This window comes from Chinchilla lanigera, unplaced genomic scaffold (genome assembly GCF_000276665.1).
Source record: "Chinchilla lanigera isolate Chin_1 unplaced genomic scaffold, ChiLan1.0 scaffold00032, whole genome shotgun sequence".
Classification (NCBI taxonomy): Eukaryota; Metazoa; Chordata; class Mammalia; order Rodentia; family Chinchillidae; genus Chinchilla; species Chinchilla lanigera.
Window position 1 is genome coordinate 5,079,952 of NW_004955433.1, and position 22,173 is coordinate 5,102,124.

General features: G+C 35.7%; 1 protein-coding gene across 5 annotated transcripts in view; it reads left to right on the top strand.

Moving 5' to 3' along the window:
• LOC102025938 (chromosome unknown open reading frame, human C4orf22) overlaps positions 1-22,173 on the top strand; it is a 576,439-nt gene that overhangs the window by 498,371 nt on the left and 55,895 nt on the right. For all 5 annotated transcript variants that reach the window (XR_001234746.1, XM_013516245.1, XM_005388219.2 and 2 more), the window contains exon 4: positions 2,276-2,418. Coding sequence is in view for 4 of the 5 variants with exons in the window: in XM_013516245.1 (XP_013371699.1) it covers positions 2,276-2,418 (143 nt within the window). In the remaining variant the exon portion in view is untranslated. The remainder of the gene's footprint in view (positions 1-2,275; positions 2,419-22,173) is intronic.

Sequence of the window (22,173 nt, forward strand, 5' to 3'; positions counted from 1 at the left end):
TTATATTTATATCATATCTTTTATTCCAGGAAACTTTATCTTTTAACTTCAGTATTTGGTCATTTGTATTTCTTCTAATTACTTCATTATTTTAATTTATTTCTGTCTATGTTAGTTTTCTAGGTCTACAATAGCAAAAAGGAAGGTTTGTGCTAATATTTATTGGAGCAATTTTTATGTTCATATCTTGTACCCTGAGCAGCATGTAATGTATTAACTATTGTCATTCTCCTATTATTTGGGTATGAAACTTTGTTTTACATTTTTTCCATAAAAAAGAGTGATAGCTTATTTAACAAATGGTGCAGGGAAAACCAGCCATTATGTGCAGAAAATTGAAGCTGGGCCCTTATCTCTCACTGTGTAATAAACTAAACTCAAAATAGATCCAAAATCTAAATATTAAAACAGAAACAATGGACCCGCTGGAAGATAAAATAGGTAAAACACCTGAAGCAATAGGCACAATTAAGGACTTCTTGAACAGAACAATAACTGCACAAGAAATATCAGCAAGCATAAACAAAAGTATTATATCAAATTGAAAAGCTTCTGCATAAAGAAGAAACAATTAGCAGAGTGAAGACACAACCTACAGAATGAGCAAACACTTTGCCAGTTATTCCACAGACAGAGGACTAATATCTAGAATATACAAAGAACTCCAAAAAATCAGACCACCAAAAAGACCCAATCAAAAATGGGCAATTGAAATGAATAGATACTTCTAAGATGAAGAAATACAAATGGCCAATAAACATATGAAAAAATGTTTCATATTCTGGCTATTAGAGAAATGAAAAACAATATTGTGATTTTATCTTATACCAGAATGAATGTCAATGCTGAAGAAATCAAATAATAAATGCTAATACAGCTGCAGGGGAAAAGAAACCCTTCTACATTGTTGCTGGGAATGTAAACTAACAGAACCATTATAGAAATCAGTATGAAGAGTTCTCAAGGAACTAAAATTAAAATTAAAATTTCCATTTAACCCAGAAATTTCCCTTCTACATATCTTCCCAAGAGAGCTAAAGATACCACATTGCAGTGATAGATTCATACCAGTGTTTACATGTTTACAGCAGCACAATTCACAGTAGTCAAATCCTGGAATCACCCTGTATGTCCATCAACAGATGGATGGGTAAAGAAAACATGGTAGTTATATACAACGGAATACTTTTTAACTATAAAGAATAATTTTAGCCATTCCTAGGAAAATGGATACAACAGAAAAATATAATATTAAGTGAAACAAATCAGACACAAGACCTAAATACCATGTGGTGTCTCTCATTTGAGTGGGGCACAGTGTAAATACAAGCAAAACAGTGTTGGAAAGAGGAAACTAGGAGGTAAATCTTTTGCAAACTGGAAAGGGTCTAAGAGTCCAAGGACAGGGAGTAAAAAGATTTATGATGTGTCATGTACATGCAGTAAATACCCACAATGAGGTAGACATTGTATGTCCTAAATGGTGAACTGTAGGTCATAATATTTTAACAGTAATAACGGAAATTGGGAAGGGGGTTCTAGAGATTGAGGCAGGGAGGAGAGTGAGGATGAGAAGAAGAATAAAAATGAATCAAGATAGGGCTGGGGATTTAGCTCAGCGGCAAAGCACCTGCCTGGCAAGCGCAAGGTCGTGAGTTTGGTTCCCGGTACCAGAGAAAAACAAAAAACAAACAAACAAAAAAATGAATCAAGATACATTATTTACACATGCCTACTCCCTAAGATGAAAGTGAACTTCATGTACTGCAAGCATGCACTAATAAAATAAACTCTTAGAAGGACCCCCTTGTATCTTTATAGCAGGAAATATATGGTAGTTCAAGCAGAAAAGGATGTAGAGTTTAAAAGGACAAATGCACGAAGCTATGTTTGAATTTCTGTTTTGTCACTGACTGACTCTAAGAATTTGGGAAACTCAAACTCTCTGTTTCTGTTTCTTTCTGTGGAAACTGATGACCAAAATGAAAGCAATAAGATGGGCACATTTCAAACATTTAGTGTCTCCTTGGGAAAAAAAACCTGTAAGAGTTGCTTATCAGTACTGTTAAGTTCCTGCGAATGCATATTACATGTATACTGAGTCACTGTTCTCTAGGTTTCCTCACCTGTGAGAATCATTGGTAGAATCATGGTAAGGATGAGTTAAAACCTGTGAATTAACCCTGGGTAGATGTAGTTCCTATTATCGTATACACTGAATTCAAATGCCTTTTATTCATTTTTTTCTCCATTCTCTATTTGTCTATGCTCCCAGTCTGTGATCTTCATTCGTGACAAAAATTCTTATGGACAAGAAGTGTCAGGATACATTGACTATGCTGACAGACTAAAGACTGAAGATTTTGAAGTCTACTTTAATGGGAAAAAAAGACTCCTTCCAAGACCTACAGATCTGAGGTAAACTGTACACAATTCTTTTACCTTCAGAGACAAGGATGAAGCATTTTTGTTTCATGTCCTGTGTAGTGCCTGCAAGGTTAGTGTACATGTAGTAGGAATGTGATAAGACTTCTGTGGCTTTTTAAAATTCTCAAATATGGCATGAGGTAGTTTAGAAATAGAGATATTCTCTGCCCTGGCAGCCTAAAGAAGAAAATTTGAGACAAGATAAGTGAAAGCTCGGTGACATTCTTTTAAATGTGAAGTCAAATGTCAAAATCACTAACCTCATAAGGCATTTGTACCACTTGAGGCTGACTGGCTGGAAGCTTTGAGATCAGTCCACCTAACACATCCTCTTTCCAATTGCTTGGTCAGAAGACAAAGCAGCCTGTCACCAGCTCATCTTCCCTTACTCTCCTCGAAGTCTTATTCTGGGAGTCCTTCACACCTGTCATTGTTTTTACTGCTGATTCCTACCCACCCTTCTCGCTGGTTCCTGCATCCCAGTACCTGGATCTTCTCTACACTGCCAACCTATTCACAGGTTGATTCTTCTGGATAGCACTCAAGGCCAACTTTTATTTGACTACTGTTTGCTTACCGTAGAACCAAGCATAGTGGCAATGTTCTACTTTAACTTTCTACTACTGTATTGAGATCCTTCTTTAACAGTTGGAGTAATACTCTCCTCCTCTGAGAACTTCTATTCATCTTTGTTGCTGTTATCTAAAGACTTCTGAGCCAATCAAATCACTTCAGTGGACTTGCCACTTTCCTCCCTAACCTAGATGCATAGCAGTAATTTAACTCTGTATTGCATTAATCTCTGCTGACCACATACTTTTGTCCTTTGATCAAACCTGTTCTAACACTCAAATGTAAATTGATCCAGATATCTTCTTCATTGTACCTTTAGCTAGACCCCCTGGGTACTGCTGAAGTAAATTTTGAAAATTTTACAAAGATGTAGATAACTACTAATAATAATTTATAATTTCCAAACTCAACTGGGTCACTTGTGACAGCTAAAATTTACATTAAAACTAAAATCATTTTAAGTGCTTGAGCTTGTTTTGGCTTCTGTACCCCTTTATTTTAGTAAATGAAACCATCTTCAGAAATAAAAACATCAAGACAACATACTGTTAGTATTAAAATAAACATATAGAGGACCCAGAATTAAACCCACTAATCTGCAGCCAGTGGAATTCCAACAAAGGTGCTAACAACATGTATTATTAGAGAAAGGATAATATTGTCAGTAAATGGTGCTGGGAAACCTGGATATCCACATTAAGGAGAATGAATATAGACCCCTATATCTTACCAGTTACAAAAATCAAATCAAAATGGATTACAGAATTACATGTATGATGTGAAACTATAAAAATAATAAGGGAAATGTTTCAGGACTTTAAAATGGGGAAGAATTTCTGGAGAAACCTCTGAAAGCCCAAAAATCAAAAGCAAAAATACACAAGTATGATTATGTCAGGCTAAAATGCTTCTACTTAGCAAAAGAAACAATCATAGTGAAAAGACAACCTACAGAATAGGAGAAAATATTTGCAAGCTATATATCCGGTAAGGGACTAATATCCAAAATATATAAAGAATACCAAAAGTACAATAGTTTGAAAACAAATAACTTTATTAAAAAATGAGCAATAAACAGACATGTCTCTACAGAAGACATAAAATTGGCCAACACATCCATGAAAACATGTTCAGCATCACTAATCATAAGGTAAATGTAAACTGAAACCACAAGGAGCTATCACCTCACTCTAATAGTAGTGGCTACAACACAGAAGAATGCTGGTGAGTGTGTAGAACAGGAATCTTACACGCTGGTGGTGGGAATGTGATTTAGCACAACCATTATGGAAAACACTATGGAGGCTCCTCAAAATGTTAAAAAATAGAACTTCCATAACATCCACTAATCTCTTCACTGGGTGTTTATCCAAATAAAATGAATCAATCTGTCAAAGACACATCTGCACTCCTTTTTCCATTACAGCATTATTCACATAGCCAAGACGTGGGAACATCCTAAGGGTCCATCAGCTGATAAATGGAAAAAAGAATGTATTGCATTTGTGCAGTGGAGTATTACTCAAACATAAAAGTCTAAACTCGGGATGGAGATGTAGTTCAGTGGTAGACTGTTTGCCTCTCATGTGTGAGGTCATGGTTTCAATCCCTAGTACCACCAAAAAATAGTATGAAATCCTGTCATTTACAACAACATGAATAGAATTAGAGATCATTATGGTAACTTAAATAAGCAAAGAACAAAAAGACAAGTACAGCATGATCTCAATCAGTGTAGAATCCAATAGACTTACCTCAAAGAAGTTGATAATAGGATGAGGATTACCAGAAGGTGGGGAGAGTAGCACAGAGAGCAGATAGAGAGAGGTAGACCAAGGGCGACTGAGTCATGGTTATGCAGTAATAAAAAGTCCTAGTATGCTGTTGAATCGTACAGTGACTGCAGATAAATAATAATACACTGTAGGATTCAACAGTTAGAATAAATCACTTTGAATAGTCTCACCATAAAGAAATGATGAACATTCAAGGAGGTAGATATGATTATCCTGATTTAAGCACTAAACAATGTATAAATGTATCAAAACATAACATGGTACCTTATTAATTTGTACAAACTTTGTTATGTATTTGTTAAAATAAGTTTAATTAATAAAAACATATACAAAATGAAGGCAAAATCCACGTTATTCTATGCCTTTTCTTCATTACTAATAATCTGTTTATAACACTTGATTCTACTACCTTAATGGCTTTATTTATATTAAAGCAACTGAAAATTAATGATTTAACTTGCAGACACATTTGTCTGAATTTTTATAACATTTTGAAAGAAAAAAATCCATGAACATCATAACAAACCAAATAATTTCTTAATGTCATCTAATAACTTAGCAGTCCTTATTCAAATTTCTGTGAGATATCTTTCTCTCCTTTTCAACTGGGTGATTCTTTCTTTTCTTGTAGATTATAGGAATTTCTTTGATTTATTTTGATTTATCCTTTGACTCCTTTATGTATTTAAAAATGTCATGAACCATTTCCTTTACATTGACTTTGATGGTCAGAAATTAGATATTTTAGTTGCCAGACTAGTATATTTTAAACTTTTACTCTGAAGTTCACATTTTTGGATTTTGTTTCATAGATTCCTTCTTTCCATAAAGCCACGGTCTTACATAGTGTTACAAAATGTTATATTTTATATCTTTAATTTACCTGATTTAATATTGAAGATAGTGGCTAGGTAGTTGTCACTAGGAGAAAATTCTGCTGTTACATATAGTTCCATATTTAGTTTAATTTAGAAATAAGACAAACGTTCATAAATTAAGGATTGCATAAGAGCTCTATTTCCTTACCTTCTGGCATACTTTTTTTTATGCCATGTAGAAAGAGACATTTCTGTAATTAGAATCTTGCCTCTCACATTTACTGTGGAAAATGTAAATGGTGACAGACAGACCACTGCTACTACTTTGAAATGCAGCCACAGAAAGATCCCAGAGAACTGGATCATCTTATCAGTTCAGATTCAGTCATGAAGGCTCAATAGCTTGTCTTTTCTTTTTAAAATTTATTTAAAAGAGTAAAAGAAGGATAACATAGTATTAGGGGGATTTACTGAATTACAGACAATTATCAATGGTTGGACATTATCAATGGTTGTTATTTTACCCCTTGGTATCTTCAAGATAGTTTCTCAGGAAAACAAATAGACAAATAATAGTGAGTTACAGACAAAAATGGTAGGAAATTATCAATGGTTGTTGTACTACACTTTGGTGTCTTCAAACTGGTTTCTAGGGAAAACAAATAGAGCTATACATGAGTGATCAATTAAATAATTATTGACTATTCTCAATGGTTGTTGTTGAAAACTCATAGTAATAAACATACATCCATTTACGAAATAGCATAGGAGCAATAGAAACGTTACAGAGTAATGGACAGATTGGTAGGAAATTATCAATGGTTGCTGTAATACATGTTGGTATCTTCAAAGTGGTTTCTCAGGAAAACAAAGATATGCAAGAAAGATCTAACAAGTAGTTACAGCCCAAGGGTTGTGAAAAATAGCAGATTACCTCCTCATCAGTGACTCTTTTCACTGAGGTGTGACAGCTGGAAGGCCAGGATTGAAAAGAAGGACCGAGAAACCAGCACCAGTGTCCAGCAATAGGCTGTTTACTTTTTCCTCTATAGTCATGATTACACAGGGCTCCTCCTTGAAAATAATGGTCTGGCCAGAAGAAGAAGGCAGAGTATGCCCTGGGCCCCTTCATTCCTGTTGGTCCAGCTGGTAGGAGGAGTCTGAGCTCTGGGGCCTTTGCTTCAGAGGGCAGTCCGACCTCTAGTGGTCACCTTTACACTCAGGACATGGCCCAGGGCTTCTTAGGGCAGTGCCTCTTGAGGTGGCCTGGCTTTTGACAGTGGAAGCAGATGAATGTAGCCAACGAGTTCTCCTTGGGGCCCTGAGAATCAGACTTAGGGTCTGTTTCTCTTAGTGCTGTAACAAAGGCAGCTGTTTTTTCTCGCTCTCTTTGTTTTCTCTCCTTGGCCTCCTGGTCCTCATGGCTGTAAAAAACTAAGGAGTCAATTCTTATTAACATCTCAAGTGAACTATCTGGGGCAAAAGCCATTTTTTTGTAGCTTTTTTCTACTATCTGGGGCTGACTGAGTAATAAACTTATCTTTAAGAATATTTTGTCCCTCTACTGACCTGGGATCCAGGGAAGTGTGCTTCCTCAGTGCCTCTTGTCTAAGAAAGCAGAAGGGTGTTCTCTCCAGCCTGCCAGTGCATTGGGATCCGGCAACCACTTAGTGTCCTCTCCCCAACCGTCAACACAGGCAGCAGGAACATGTAGATGAAGTCCTCAGCCCGCTAGTCAGTCTCAGCACCATCAGGTGCAAAGTGTCCCAGGCAGGTAACCTAGACACGCACCTTCTCCATGAAGGCGGTTCCTCAAAATCTGAATATCGGGCACCCATGTAATCCATGAAGTCTTGGTGCAGACCTCTCCAGAGCTCCACTCACTTCTCCACCGCAGCCTGTAAAGTTAGGGGAAGAATGGCCTCCAGGGCATCTCCCCAGGTATTGCACAAGGTCCTCCTAGTTTCCAGCTGCCGAATGGCTCTCGCATCCCCAGTCAGCTCAACCTCTGAGTCGTAGGGCATCAGTACTCTTGTGTTCTCCGAGTCCTTGTTCAGCAGCTGCTCCTCCGCTGACTCAGGGCCTTTCTGGCTCTCAATGGCAGGGCCAAGAGCAACCTGCCGTGTGGCATGTTTTCCCAGAGGTTTCTCCATGTCGGGATGGTTCATGCATGTCTCTGGGCAGGCCTATTGTATCAGTGCTTCTCTATGGCACGGCGTTTCTTGGGCAGTGGCTGGCCATAAGGCCGGCACATGTCTCCACACCACTTCCCAGGTGCCTGCTGCCTGCCTTTCCAGGTGCCTGCTCAGCCGGGTGCGCCAGGCCCTGAAGGGCCTGCACTCACCAGCAGCGTGACCTCCCAGAGTGGGCGCCTGCAGCCTGCCTGCCTACCCGGGCTCCTGCAAGGCTGAATTTCAATAGCTTTTCAATACACCTGTGAATGACTTCTGAATGGGTAGCAGTCCGCATTTCACCAACTTCCTTCACTCTTTCCTATAACTTCATATAAATGCAAGCATTGCTCTTATTATCTGAGAGAGGATAAAATAAAGAGCAAACCACTTGCTAAAGTTTACAAACAAAACAATGAATTTGAACCAATTCTCATGTAATTAGATATTCTAAATCATTGCTATGCTGAACTTCAACTTTGTATCGGAAGAACAATGTACAACGTAAAATTCTTGAATTATATTCTTCCCCACATGGAGCTGATTACATTTCCATGTTCATATGTTTGTTGAATATAGGTCTAAAGCCCACCTGTTCACTCTATTTTTCCCTCAGACAGGATGATCAGGGGGAAGTGAAAACTTTCTCCCTGTGTTTTGCTTTGGTGATTCCATTAAATATTCATTTGCTTGACCAGAGACTGCCCTTAAATACCAAAGCTTGACAGGTATTATTGTCCTATTTCCCTTGCTGTCCTATCATCTGTTCTATTAAAATGTTTACTGTTCCAAACCCCTGAAGTTAGAATTATAAGTACTTATCCTATGCTTAAGTACGTTCTTATAAAAACATTCTGGAAACATATTGCCGGTTTCTCAAGTTTAGAAGAGAAAAAAAGAGTAAATGATCACAGTGTTTCTGAAAGTATGATATATAAAATACTGCTTATTTTGAAAGTTATTAAAGTGTTCCACATTCAAATATGGTCATTAGTCATTAGATTATCAATTTTGTTTCATCAACAGATATTCGCTAAATTTCAAAGAGAAGGAAATGCTTTCTGTAGCACAGGAATCTTACCACAATCACCTAGCTCCTTGCTTTATAGAAGGTGGTCCAGAACCATAGGGATTTACTTCACCTTGGACCTGTCAGAAGGAAAATGTCTCAGACTGCCTCCCATCCACTGCATCAGAATTAGCACATTCCCATGACGATCAAAATTTTTCCCAGTTGTTCCTTCCCTTTGAGTAATTTCTGGGAAAGTTTTGATGGTCAATTGAGCAACTTCGTTGAAGATAACAATAGGAAATATAACAACCACTGTTAATTCCTGTCATTTTGTTCTGAAACCCTGGATCATTTTTATTGTTTTTGTGTTGTTTTGTTTTTGTCTATGGTGTTGTTATTCTGTTATTGGCTTTTCTTCTCTTTAAAAGAAAAACAATTTTCCAGGAATATACTTGTCTTAGTTCAACTGTGCTGTTATAACAAAATATCTTGAACTGTATAATTCATAAGTATAATTCAATAAGAACATTGTTTTAGATGCTGGGAAGCCCAAGGTCAGGGTGCTGACAGGACTTGTGCCTGCTGAGAGCTGTTTCCTGCTTTGGTGATGGTGCCTGCAGTTGCATCTTCCAGGAGTAAGAAGAATTCTCCTCCCTTGGCAAAAAGGATGGAAGGGCAGAAAAGGGGCTAAGCTAGTTTCCTGTACCCCTTGTGTGAGCACTAATCTATTCATGAAGACGAAGCTAGCATAACTTAGTCACTTCCCAAAGTTTCAATAAGAATTATGGTGGAGATACACTCAGACCATCACAGCAGGAAAGTTCGAAAAACCTGCTCAAGACCTATGTTCTCCAGGAGGGAAGTTACTACCCACATACAGTTACTGAGCACCCAAAATGTGGTTAACATTGAATGGAGATATAGTGTAAGTATAAAACATACCCTGATTTTGATGATTTATAATAAAGATAAGATTATTAATAAATCTATATTGCATATTCAAATAATAATATATTGGTTATGTTGGAGTAGATAACATAGATTATTAAAATTTTTTACCTATTTTCATTTTTAAAGCTATGACTACTGAAAAATTCAAAATTATATTTATGGCTCACATTTATCACTCCTTTTTTCTGGCTTGTAAGAAGCCATAAAACAGTGATCACCAATTATTATTAATAATAATAATTTTATTTATTTGACCCAGGTCTGACTGCAGAAAGTTTTATTTAGCCTGAACAATGTATTTAGAAATTGTGTTAATATTTTAGAAAAATGAATTTTTACATAAAATATCTTGGATTTAAAGATCCTCTTAAAAACTTAAAACGTCTTATCAGACTGAACCTATGTTCCCTAATCCCAACTATTATCTAGAATGAAATCACATCTGCTTCCTGGATAGGATGTACTTTCATTTTCACTGTATTAAGTCTGAATTGACTATTAGTGCATTGTCCTTAAGTAACTCTTGTATACAATCCACCAGTTCTAGGCATTTAAATGCATGACTGTCTTGAATTCTAGAAGCTATTTTGCCATTAACCCACTTATAATCCCCTTTGCTCAACCAGAGTGGGTAAGTTTAACTTCACTATTTGGCCTATCTCAGGTTGTTCCACACCATTATGGTTAACAAGGTCAAAGTCTGAGACTATTATGATGATGATAAACATTAATTGAGCAACACCATGCACTTACTCTTTTACGTACATCCATTCACTTCCTCTTTACCACTTAGAAGTTAGGAATCATTTTCACATTTTAACACAAGAAGAACCAGAACCATACATGTGTTAGTTGGATTAACCGCAGTTGCACACAGACCCATACACACATGCAAATAGAAATCCAGGAACAACCTGAGACCAAATGCCATGATTTGTTTTAAATCAATACCTTTTCTCTTTAAGACTTTTATATATATATATATATATATGTAATTTTTTAGTTAAATCCATATCCCAATCTTTGTCAGGTTATATATTTCTTCTGCAGATATGTGTAACAAGACCTAATTTGGGATTGTTTCTCAAAGCTTTAAACAATCCTGCTCTCCACAGTTAAGACTGGGGAATTTTATCCATCCTGTACCCACCCTCACCACTTCCTCCTTCCACTGAGCTTGGCAGAAAACAACCCTTTGTACTTAACCAGGGTTTCATTTTCAGTCACTGGAAGTAAGAATTACAGTGTCCCACAGCTTTGCGTGTGGAAGAGCTCTGAACAGAACTAAAAGTGACCTATAATTATGGCTTTAGTCTAAAAGTCTTTAGGGAAAAATTGGCCCTGACTTGTTGAACCTCAGTTATGTCCCAGGATACTTTTAGAATCTATTCATATCCTCTATGCTGTGGTTCACATAATTTTTGCAATATCTACTTGGAATTCTTCTACAGATAAATTTAATTTTCCAATACTTAACTCATTTTAGTTTATCCCAACCTAAACACTAACTATTATTATCTCTCATGACAAACTCAAGGATGGAGCTCTGTACAGACCAACCTCCTCCTGCCTGTCTATAAAACTCCAAATATGCTAGGTGTAACAGTTTCTACCAAATCCTTACTGAAATATCTCATCATCTAGTTCTGGAATTTCACCCAGGCCTGGTTGTCTTCTTGCTTTAAAAAAAAAAAAAAAAAAAAGTCACAATCCCAGAACACTTCTCTGGCAGGCTCTTAAATTGTCTAGAATATGCTTCCTTAGAGATTATGTTTTGGGTAAACCTTAAGTGAATAATTAGAGATCTGACACAACCTCTAGTTTATTGACAACACTGAGTGTGGTTAAGACAAGATTATTCTTTCCACAAGAACTTTTCCAACTTTAAAAACAATTTGGTAAAATATATACAACAGAAAATTTACTAGTTTAATCATTTTAAGTTTACAATGGCATGAAATACATTCAATTTTGTGTAATCTTTTCAAATTTTTATTGTAAAAATAAAGTATTGGAAAAGTTCAAAGAGTAGGACAGTGGAGACCAACATATTTACAGCCTAGACTAAATAATTATTAAAATTTTCCCAAACTTGCTTCAATTCTCTTTGCAATTTGGGAGGGTGTGCCTGGATGTGTTGTGTTTGTGGGTTTGTGTGGTTTCTGTGTCTTTGTATGGGTACGTCTGTGTGTATATCACTTGAAAGTGGCCTACATATTTTACCTCAAAATATTTAACTAGAAAGAATGGGATGAAATATTCAAAGTTGTAAGAGAAAAAACTGACAACCAAGAGTAATATACTCACAAATATACCAACAATGAGATGAAAGACAAATAAAAATTTTCTTGGACATATATTGAGGGAGTTCATCCCTACTAAATCTGTCTTATTAGAAATAGTAAAGGGAATATTTCAAGGTGAAATGAATGGATACTAATCACAAGACTAACTGTTAAAAGTAAGTTTAAAATCAAATACAAAATAATATTCTAATTGTGTTGTATAAATCACTTTTAACTCTAATATAAAAGTGAAAAGTTCAAAGAACTAACAATATGATATACCTATAATAATTTGTTAAGAAATATACAATTTAAAAAGTCATAAATTGTGACACGAATTACACTTCTGAGTGGGGGTAAAAGTACAGTTTTTGGATGTGATTGAAATTAAGTTCTTATCAGTTTAGAAGAGACTCATAAAAATAAAATGTTTTGTACCAGGCTGATGCTAAGGAAATCAGAAACCTGTAGTTGATGTACAAATACAGAGGGAAGGAATCAGAACACATCACTAAAAAAAATCACATTAGAAAGAAAGAGAGGAGGGAAAGCAAAAGGAATTCTAGCCAAAAAGCAACAAAATGGCAATAAAAATAATTATCAATAATTATTAAAAATTGCTGAACTTGGTTTATGCCTGTAATTCCAGCAGGAGGCTGAGGCAGGAGAATCACTGCAAATTTGAAGCCAGCCTGGGCTTTCCAGTGAGTCCTAGGCCAGCCTACATAGCGAGATGTTGTCTCAAAAAAGTTGAAAATGTAACAGGAAAAAATAGATGGGGATGTAGCTCAGTGGTAAAGCACTTGGTTCATTCCCCAGAGCCAATGCCCCCACACACAAAGAAGAAGGTAATGAAAAGAGGATTAACTGTGATTGTGTTAGATAAAATGTACTTTCTCAAGTACTGTCACAAGCAATAAAGAAAGTCATCATAAAATGATAAAGAGGTCAATTAACAAAGAGAATATAAGAACAAGTATGTGTTCTTCCAATATTAGAGCTGCTAAGTATAGAGAGCAAATACCAAAAGACATGAGAGAAAAATATCACAAAGCCAAAATAGAAGGGGACGTCAGTATGCCATTTCCCACATGGATGCATCATCCAGACAGAAAATCAATAAGAAAGCAGTAGACTTGAGCAATATACAGAACACAAGGGCATTACAGATATTTATAGAGCCCTCAATCTAGAAGTAGTAGAATACACATTTTTCCACGTGCACCCAAAACATTCTCCAAAATAGATCATACGTAACTTACAAAAGTGTCTCGACAAATTTAAGATGATTGAAATCATATTGAATTTCTTTTGCAATCACTATAATATGAAAACAGAAATAGAGAGGAATTGCAAAATTCACAAACGTGCAAAAATTTGAAAACTTACATTTAAACAATCTTTACTTTAATACTAAAGCCAGCTAAGGACATTCCTATGAACGTTCTTGATCAACACATGTGCAAAAATCATCAATAAAACTCTAGTAATCTGAACTGAACAGCACGTCTAAAGTATGCAACATGATCTTATGAACTCACCTGCAATGACAGGGTGATTTAATATGTGTAAAATAAATGTATTGTACTATCTTCATAGAAGAAAGGTTAAAACTTGTATGATCATCTATCTGGATGGAGGAAAGCATTTGACAAAATCTAATACTACCTCACGATTTGAAAACCCAACAGATTAGGTAGAGAAAGAATGTATCTCAGCACAACAAAGGCCATCAGTGACAAAAGCAGAGCTAACCTCACACTCAGTGGTGAAAGCTATTCCCACATGCTCAGGAAAAACAAAAGAGTGTTCATTCTAATCAATTCTATTTAACATATTAGAATTCCTAGCCAGAGCAATTGGGTAAGAAAGAGAAATAAAAGCATCTAAATTGCAAGGGAAGAAGCACAATTGTGTTTATTTGAAAAAACAATCATCTTATGACTCCACAAAAAAAAATGTTAAAACTAAAAATAAATTTAATTCACTAATAGGATACAAAATCAGTATGTACAAGTCAGCTGTATTTATATGCACTAATTATCTGAAGAAATAATTAGGAAAATTTTTCATTTTTACTAGCTCTTTTCATTTTTATTAGCTCATTCACAATAGCAACAAAAATAAAGTACTATGGAATAAATTTATCCAAACAGGTGAAACATCTATAAAATAATGATTAATGAAACTGAATAAGGCACAAACAGAAATATACTTTATGCTCATGTATTGAAAGAATTCATAAAATGTCAGTACTATTTATGTTACTTAACTTTTTGTTACTATGAATGTTACCTAAGGTAACTGCCTTAGAAAAGTTCACTATGGCTCCCAGTTTTGAAGATTTCAATCCGTGATAATTTTCCCATTGCTCTGGGCCTGTGGCAATGAAGCATGTCATGGCAGAAAGGGACAGTGGATCAAAATATTCACTCAATAATCAGGAAGTGAAAGATGGGGAAGAGACTAAGATACCATAATTTGGAGGCACATGCTCTTGTGACCTAAAACCTCCTACCAGCCACCACTTAAAGTTTCCACTACCTGCCAATAGCGTGAAGCTTTAGACCATGCTTCTGATACATGGGCCTTTGGGGGACGTTCCATATCCCAACTATAGCACTACCTAAAGTATTCTGTGGAACGGATGAAAAATCTATCAAAATTCCAATGAACAACAACAAAAAAACCCAGGCACATAGACCAATGAAATAGAATGGAAATTCTAGAAATAAATTCACATATTTTAGATCAATTGATCTTTGATAAAGTTTCCAAAAACACACAGTGAAGAAAGGATAGTCTACAGTAAGTGATCTTAGGAAACTGAATATATAAATGCAGAAGAAACTTGACTTTTACCTTGCAGCATATACAAAATAAATTCAAAGTAGATTAAAGTCCTGAGTTTGTAAAAGTACTGAAAGAAAACACAGGGGAAAAGTTTCTTTGCCTTGGTCTGAGCAAGGACAAAGTCACAGACAGCCAAAGCAAAACTAGACAAATGGAATGGCATCAAAGCAAGAAGCTTCTGAACAGTAAAGAAAGGAACCAACAAAGAGAAGAAATAAACTACACATGGGAGAAAATATTTGCAAAGTAGACCTATGAAAAGGGGTTAATGTATAAAGCATACAAGAAACTAAAAATCTCAGCAGCAAAAAAAGAATAACCTCATTAAAAGTGGTCAAGGCATCTGAATAGACATTTCTCAGAAAAGGGACACAAATAGCATACAAGTATATGAAAAGCTGTTCAATATAATTAATCACCAAGAAAAGGAAATGAAAACCTGTATGTCACTTCACAGAGATTAGAATGCTTATGACAGAAGTAAAAAGTAAAAAGTATTGTCTTTGTTTAAGGACAATATTATAACACCTGTACACAGGAATCAACTGTTCCAAAACTACATTGTTCCTTTGTTTTCTGAGGATCTAATCCGGCATAGCCTTCTATATTTTGTATCAACCAACAAATTTCATTTCTGGCTGTTTATACAAAAGAAATGAAATTAGGATTTGGAAGCAGTACCTATATTCCTTTGTTAACTGCAACATTTCTAATAGTTATCCAAGTATGAAAACATGTATGTGTGTGTGTGTGTGTGATAAAATATTATTCAGTCCTGAAAAAGAAGAAAATCTTATTATTTGGGACAACATGGATGAGGCTGGAGGACATAATGCCAAGTACATTAGCCAGAACCCAGAATCAAAATACTGCATGATATTACTTTGTGCATGAAATTTATAGTTCCAAATTCACGGGATCATGGAGGTGAACTGTAGTTACCAGGAGCCTAGGGAGAGGAGAAACTGAGAGATGTTAGTCAAAGTGTACAAAGTTTTAGTTGTATGGGATGAATAAGTTCTGCATATCTAATGGACAGCAAGATAACTATAGTTAATGATATTGCATTGTATAAGGAAATTTACTAAAAAGTGTATCTTAAATTTTCCAGCCACACACACACACGTGCACACACTCACCAAGGAATGTGTAAAGTGATTGACTATTAATTGGCTTAATTATAGTAATCCTTTCACAATGAATATATATGTCAAAACATTACTTTGTCTACTTTAGATAAATATGTTTTATTTGCCAAATATTCCCCAATACACTTGAGGGGAAAGTATTTCTCTAGTACTTTAACTCATATTGATTTAAGCCACTTCATGGTATCTGCATGAAATACTGTGTAGAAGGTATGGATAAGAATAAAATCAGAAACTTTCTCAATTTGCTGGAAAGGGCAGTTATTTTTGTTTTCTCTATATATGACTGTGATTTTTTCCACAAATCTAAGCTTTTTCTTCACTAGAAGAAATGAATATACATTATCTGAAAAATGTTGATCTGTGGAATTTTCCTGTGCTCAAGTTCCCTTGAATACTCTCTCAAAAATTTTTGTAATAATCACTTTGCCCAAGAGATTCCAGTTGCCTCTTCTGTGAAGGTCGGGTAGGATTCACCCACGGTTCGCACTTGTCTAAAATGAGCTGTTCAGCTCATCTGCGAAGCAGCTGTGTAGAACTGAGGAAGGCAACGGTAAGGACAGGTCACTCTTGGTAAACAAAGCACCGGACAGAAGGAAAAGAGCACAGGGTTAAGAAAGGAGAATCTATTCAAACTGAATGTGCTCCAGTGAACGAGGAGGACTTTTTGCTGCCAACTCAGTAAATGTTTAATCTGGAAAAGCACGCTTCTACATCTGGCTTGTGTTTGATGTAAATATTACCTCTTTTGTTATTTTTCTGTAAATTTCAATTTAACAATAAAATAAAAGTCAGTGGAGAAATATGTTATATAATATTACCAATATTAAATATTTCAAATGAAATCTCCAAATATAAAATATGATGAATATTTACTGAGGTCTTTGAATGAAGACTGAAAACATTCGAACATGAATGAGCTAACCTGTGAGATATTGCTTTTAACTTGTCAGAATGACCAGACTAGTAATTATTTGGGGATCCAGGCAATATAGAATAATTTTAAAATGAGTATAACTCATATAAATGCAAGTTAGAAGGAAAACATGATTCATTTCTTTGTTTAAGGACAATATTATAACACCTGTACACAGGAATCAACTGTTCCAAACTACATTGTTCCTTTGTTTTCTGAGGACCTAATCCGGCATAGCCTTCTACATTTTGTATCAACCAACAAATTAATATGTGGCTTTTGGGGGGATTCCTGACTCTTCTTTCTGGGGTTTGAAAAAATCAGATCATTTGTAAAGTAAGCCAGTCCATAAAAAATAATGAGACATAAACTGGGACGTGTACCTTCCTGGATGGAGAAATAAAGATTGAGTGATAATTTTTCTCTGCTTCTGCATGTAATAATATAGATATTACTTTAAATTTTAGGGTTTATAGAAAATTTTAATAAGCATTATGTTATTTTAACATACCTTCATCTGTAAATTTTACTTGTTACACATAATGATTCAGAATAATAACATATAACCTATTACTCTAGAAATGTTTTAATAAAATATCTGCAAACTATTAGAAGAACAAAAAATAAGGGGTGAGTAAGCACTTGGGTTAAGTACACAAAAGGCTGCTGTAAAGAAATATTCAGTTTGTTCTAAAACTGAGGAGTCAAAAAAAGTGAGTAAAATATATTATGTGCATAGACGAACTCCCCACAAGGAATGTAAACCTTATGTACTAGAAACATGTAATCATAACAAAAACGGAAACAAAACAATTAAAAGATAAAAATAGGGGGAAATGAGTAAGAATCTGCCTAATAGAAAAGTGGAGGCCAAAACATGGAAAATCTTAGCAGGTGCATAAGAAGAATAACAAATTTTAGGAACTATGAGAAGCTGATATCTGTCTCACGATCTTTATCCACTGTTCTGGAATCAAGCTGAAATGTAGTACAAGACCCATAGAAAAAGAGGAAGGTGGGCTGGCTGGCATTGTTTAGAAGGTGTATCAGGGAAGTATTTCTCACTGCACAAGAGATGGAACTTTCCCTAAACTCCATGTCATGAAATTATATATACACAGCCTAAACTGTGTCTGACAATGGAAATTCATCAATGGAAAATAAAAGTTCAGCTTTTTTTGCAAAGCTTATATTCTGATAGACAAGATAGACACAAAAATTACTAGATGTACTGGTCAGGATGCTTATTCACAGATAATAGTCTTCTGAGGCTCCGTTAAGCATGCATGAAGGACTTTAGTGAAGATATTGAAGATTCTCAAAACCACTGAGAAAAACAAAGAAACAGACCCTTCTACACTGAGTTTATTATCTAACAATTCCCAGAGTCACACTGAAGAACTGATTCAGAACAATATAAGAAGGTACAGCCTCCACCACAGCAGAAAATTGCACAAATCACCAAGCTTCTACCCCTGTGGACAGCTCCAGAAACGTGTCTCTATAACCATCAGGAGCCACTGTACCAGGAATCTTCTATTTCCCCTGGCAGCTCTAGAATGGAGCCTTTTGCTCCATAATCTCCGATAAGGTCATTGCTCATGTCTCACATCTCCCCACACATAACTCAGTTACAAATTCATGTCTTCTGTGAGAGCTTCTCATTGGTGAAAATGAAGTCTCGGCTTACAGGAAACTTAAAGAAGTAAATTTTAGCTCCCATATCTCTGCAGTATATGAAGATCCATCAGAGAGGGATTAAAATTGGTCTTTGGTGAAGTGATCCATGGCATCTGATGAAAGTGATGAGTAAATCAATTTTATTGAGTAATTTCTACAAAACAAACAAGAAGCCAAGAGTAGCGACAACCTATCAGGAGCTGCGGACTACACAGGATGGTCAAGGACAGCCTCTCTGAGGAGGTAAATGGAGGCTAATTCCTAAAGGATGAGAAGGACTTGCTAATTTCTCATGTGAAAAGTAAGGAAAAGAGGATTTCAGGAAAAGGCAGCATCCAGAGTCTGGTACTTAAAGGCCATGATCTCTGGAGCCAAACTTGGTTCACTGTCATTGCCCACCATTTGCATGGTGATTTTTGGCAATGTCTTACTCACTTTCTTTGTCACTGAGACACAATACCTGACACTCACAATTTAAGGGAGGGAAGGCTTGTTTCGGCTCATGTTTTAGAAGTTTCAGTCCATGTTCAGCAGCTTAAACACAGAAACACCACAGGGGAAGGCCTTGGGCTAAGGGAAGCTGCTCATGTGATAGCAGCCAGGAAGCAGGAGAAGGGAGGAGTGGAAAAGGGAGATAAGCCCACCCAGGTCACACCCCAGTGACCTGTCTCTTCTGACCAGAGCCTGCCTCCTAACGACAAGTCAGCTGTAGCCTCCATGGTTTATTTAATCACCTTCCAAAAGCCCCACCTAGGAGCAGGAGGTCTTTGGGGCACATTCTTGACCTAAACTATAACATGCAAGTTATTCAAACTCTTTCACTTATTATACTTATTATGAGCATAGTAATAACATCTGTATAGAAGGCTACCATGAGGATTACATAAGATAATATCTGTGAAGCATTTGTACAGTGATTAGTGCATAGGGTATGCAATAAAAACATTTTCTATTATCATAACTGTCAAACTCATTAAGTTTGAGTTATCCATTTAATATGCCTGGCGGTAAGAGGTATGGAAATAAAACTAAAATGTATTCAACATTATGTTAGTGATTAAACCTTAGGGAAGGAAGCACCTAAGAAAGAGAAGAGGAAAGAGATATAAGGTGAGAATGCCAAATGTTTAGATATTGGAAAGAACCTAGGAACAGAAGAGGCATTCATATTATTCGATCGTGTGGCATTCAAAATTAGTTCATGCTTTTCTTTTATTATTTTATGTCCTGTAACTATCTAATGAATTTAATAAAAATAATATAAAAATAGCAATACCTTTGTCTTGTACATCATTCATTTAAAGAATCTGTTAAAAATATTACACATGCCAACAAGTGTCAAAGCAAACAATATATCAGGATTAAGAACTGATTCATCAGTTTATTAGCCACCAAATGGATTATCACCTGTCTTCTAAATAAATGTACTTCAAGGGTGACTGTGTTCTGTGTTATAAGGAAATACATTTAGTAAGACGACTGAGGAGAGGTTTTTTCATTCAGATAAAAGGGCAGAAGATTCCTAGAGGAAACTATGAAAGAAACAGCAATCATGGTTTAATGGCAGTAAGCTGTGATTGAATAAATAATTCTTTTTATTAAAATAATAATAATAAATAAAAGCCTGAGCTTTTGAATCAATGTAGTCTTTATTCTAATTCTGGCTTTATCATCTTGGGCAGGTACCTTGAATCTTTGATTTCTATATCACAGAAAAGTAGACAATAATGGCTGCTCCAGTTTGTCATCATGAGGCAAAAGATCACATTGAATGCAACGTTCATATTATAAAAACTACCATACATCAGACTACCATACATTAATGCAGTAAGATACTACTAACCATTATATTAAGAGTGATGGTCAGTGAGTCATGCAGTTTATTTGTTTAAAAAAGGGACTGGTAGAATAAGAGCATTTACAAAGACAAATAAAATAATAAATTGTATACAGCATCTATAATGTGAGCTATAAGAAAAATCCATGAAGTACTGAAATAACATTGGTCTTGACACTGGAAAAGTAACTGCTACAAAATACAGAACACTTCATTAACATAATAAGCAACTCTCAGTTGATCAGACATCAAGATGGCCCATTGAGATAGGATTCTCCATAAAGTCATAAAAAAAGATGAGGGAGATATCGAGGACCAAAAAAATTCATCCAATGCAATATAAAATACAGTTTGTTATAGAATTTGCTTTTGTACACCTGACTAGAATTTGTACACATACTACATAGTAGACAATTTTAACTTTTAAAATCCGTTACTATATTATGAACAGATTGATTTCTTTGACACTCTCAGGATCTGCTAGAAAAGTTTTCTCCTTACAGCAAAACATCAAATAAGCAATATAACGATGGAATGACAGTTGCCAGATACCCTTATTAAAACTTCCAGTCCTTCTGAGATTAAAAAAAAAAAAAGGGAGACTAGAAGTCATTCACTTTCACATCATCTAAAGTTGCAAGAAATTTTTAGAAAAACTTGTGGCTTCACTTTGGCAATGCTAAGATGTGTTCATGACCTGTAGGTGTTGCACAGGTATATGATAGCCTAGTGTATCTGTTTGGGATTTTAAAACCAGTTGAAATCAGATTGCTATGCTAATTTTCATCTTATCCCACTGTCTAAAGTAACAGATGTCCAGACTACAGATTTAGTAACTATTAATATTTTATCCCCTTGGCCTGATGATGGCCAGCTCTTGGTTCAGTGCTCTCATTTCTCCTGCTAAGGGATACCTAGGTTAGCTTGAATATGATCAGAGACTTCTAAAGCATAAAATTTCCAAAGAGAACTCTAAATTATATCTTCTTTTAAGGTTTTCAAATAGTTTTCATTGTTTTCTTCTTAAGGGTTGCCAGATGAATTCTTCTCTTTCCTCCCAAGTCAGCCAACTAATTCTTGGCTTAGGCTAACGTTTGTTTCTGTCTCTGATCTTGCCAATTCTAAAATTACACACTTCCATGCATGAACACTTGCACACACGCACACATATTCTGAAGAGCAGTTCAGTGTTCTAGAGCAGCACTTTTCTGTGCTATTTCTCATCAGAGTCAGGTGCTTCTTCTTTCTTGTTGAAGGGTGCCCCGAGGTAACATTTCTTCCATGAGAAAGACTTGAATTTTTTTGCTAAGGTAGGAGAAGCAGCAGAACATATAATTAAGAGGATGAGAATAAGATCTGTTCTAACCGTGTGCAAACCCGTAGTAAATTTTTGGTAAAGGAAGTTACTCACTTTTTAGTATTCTTTCTTTCTCTTTTTAATCTCACTTAGGGACTCTCTGGTTAGGGCTGTAATATATCACTTATCTGTAATAAAGAAAGGACACTTGCTTTGCTAACCACATGAGATAATATTTCAAGTCAACATTGATTTTTATGAGTTTAGACTTTTGGAGTAATATTAAGGAAGTTTTTAAACTGTCTTTTACAGGGTTGGGGATATAGCTCAGCAGCACAAGTGCCTGCCTGGCAAATGCAAGCTCCTGAGTTTGATTCACGATACCAAAGAAAAAAAATAGAATAGGAAA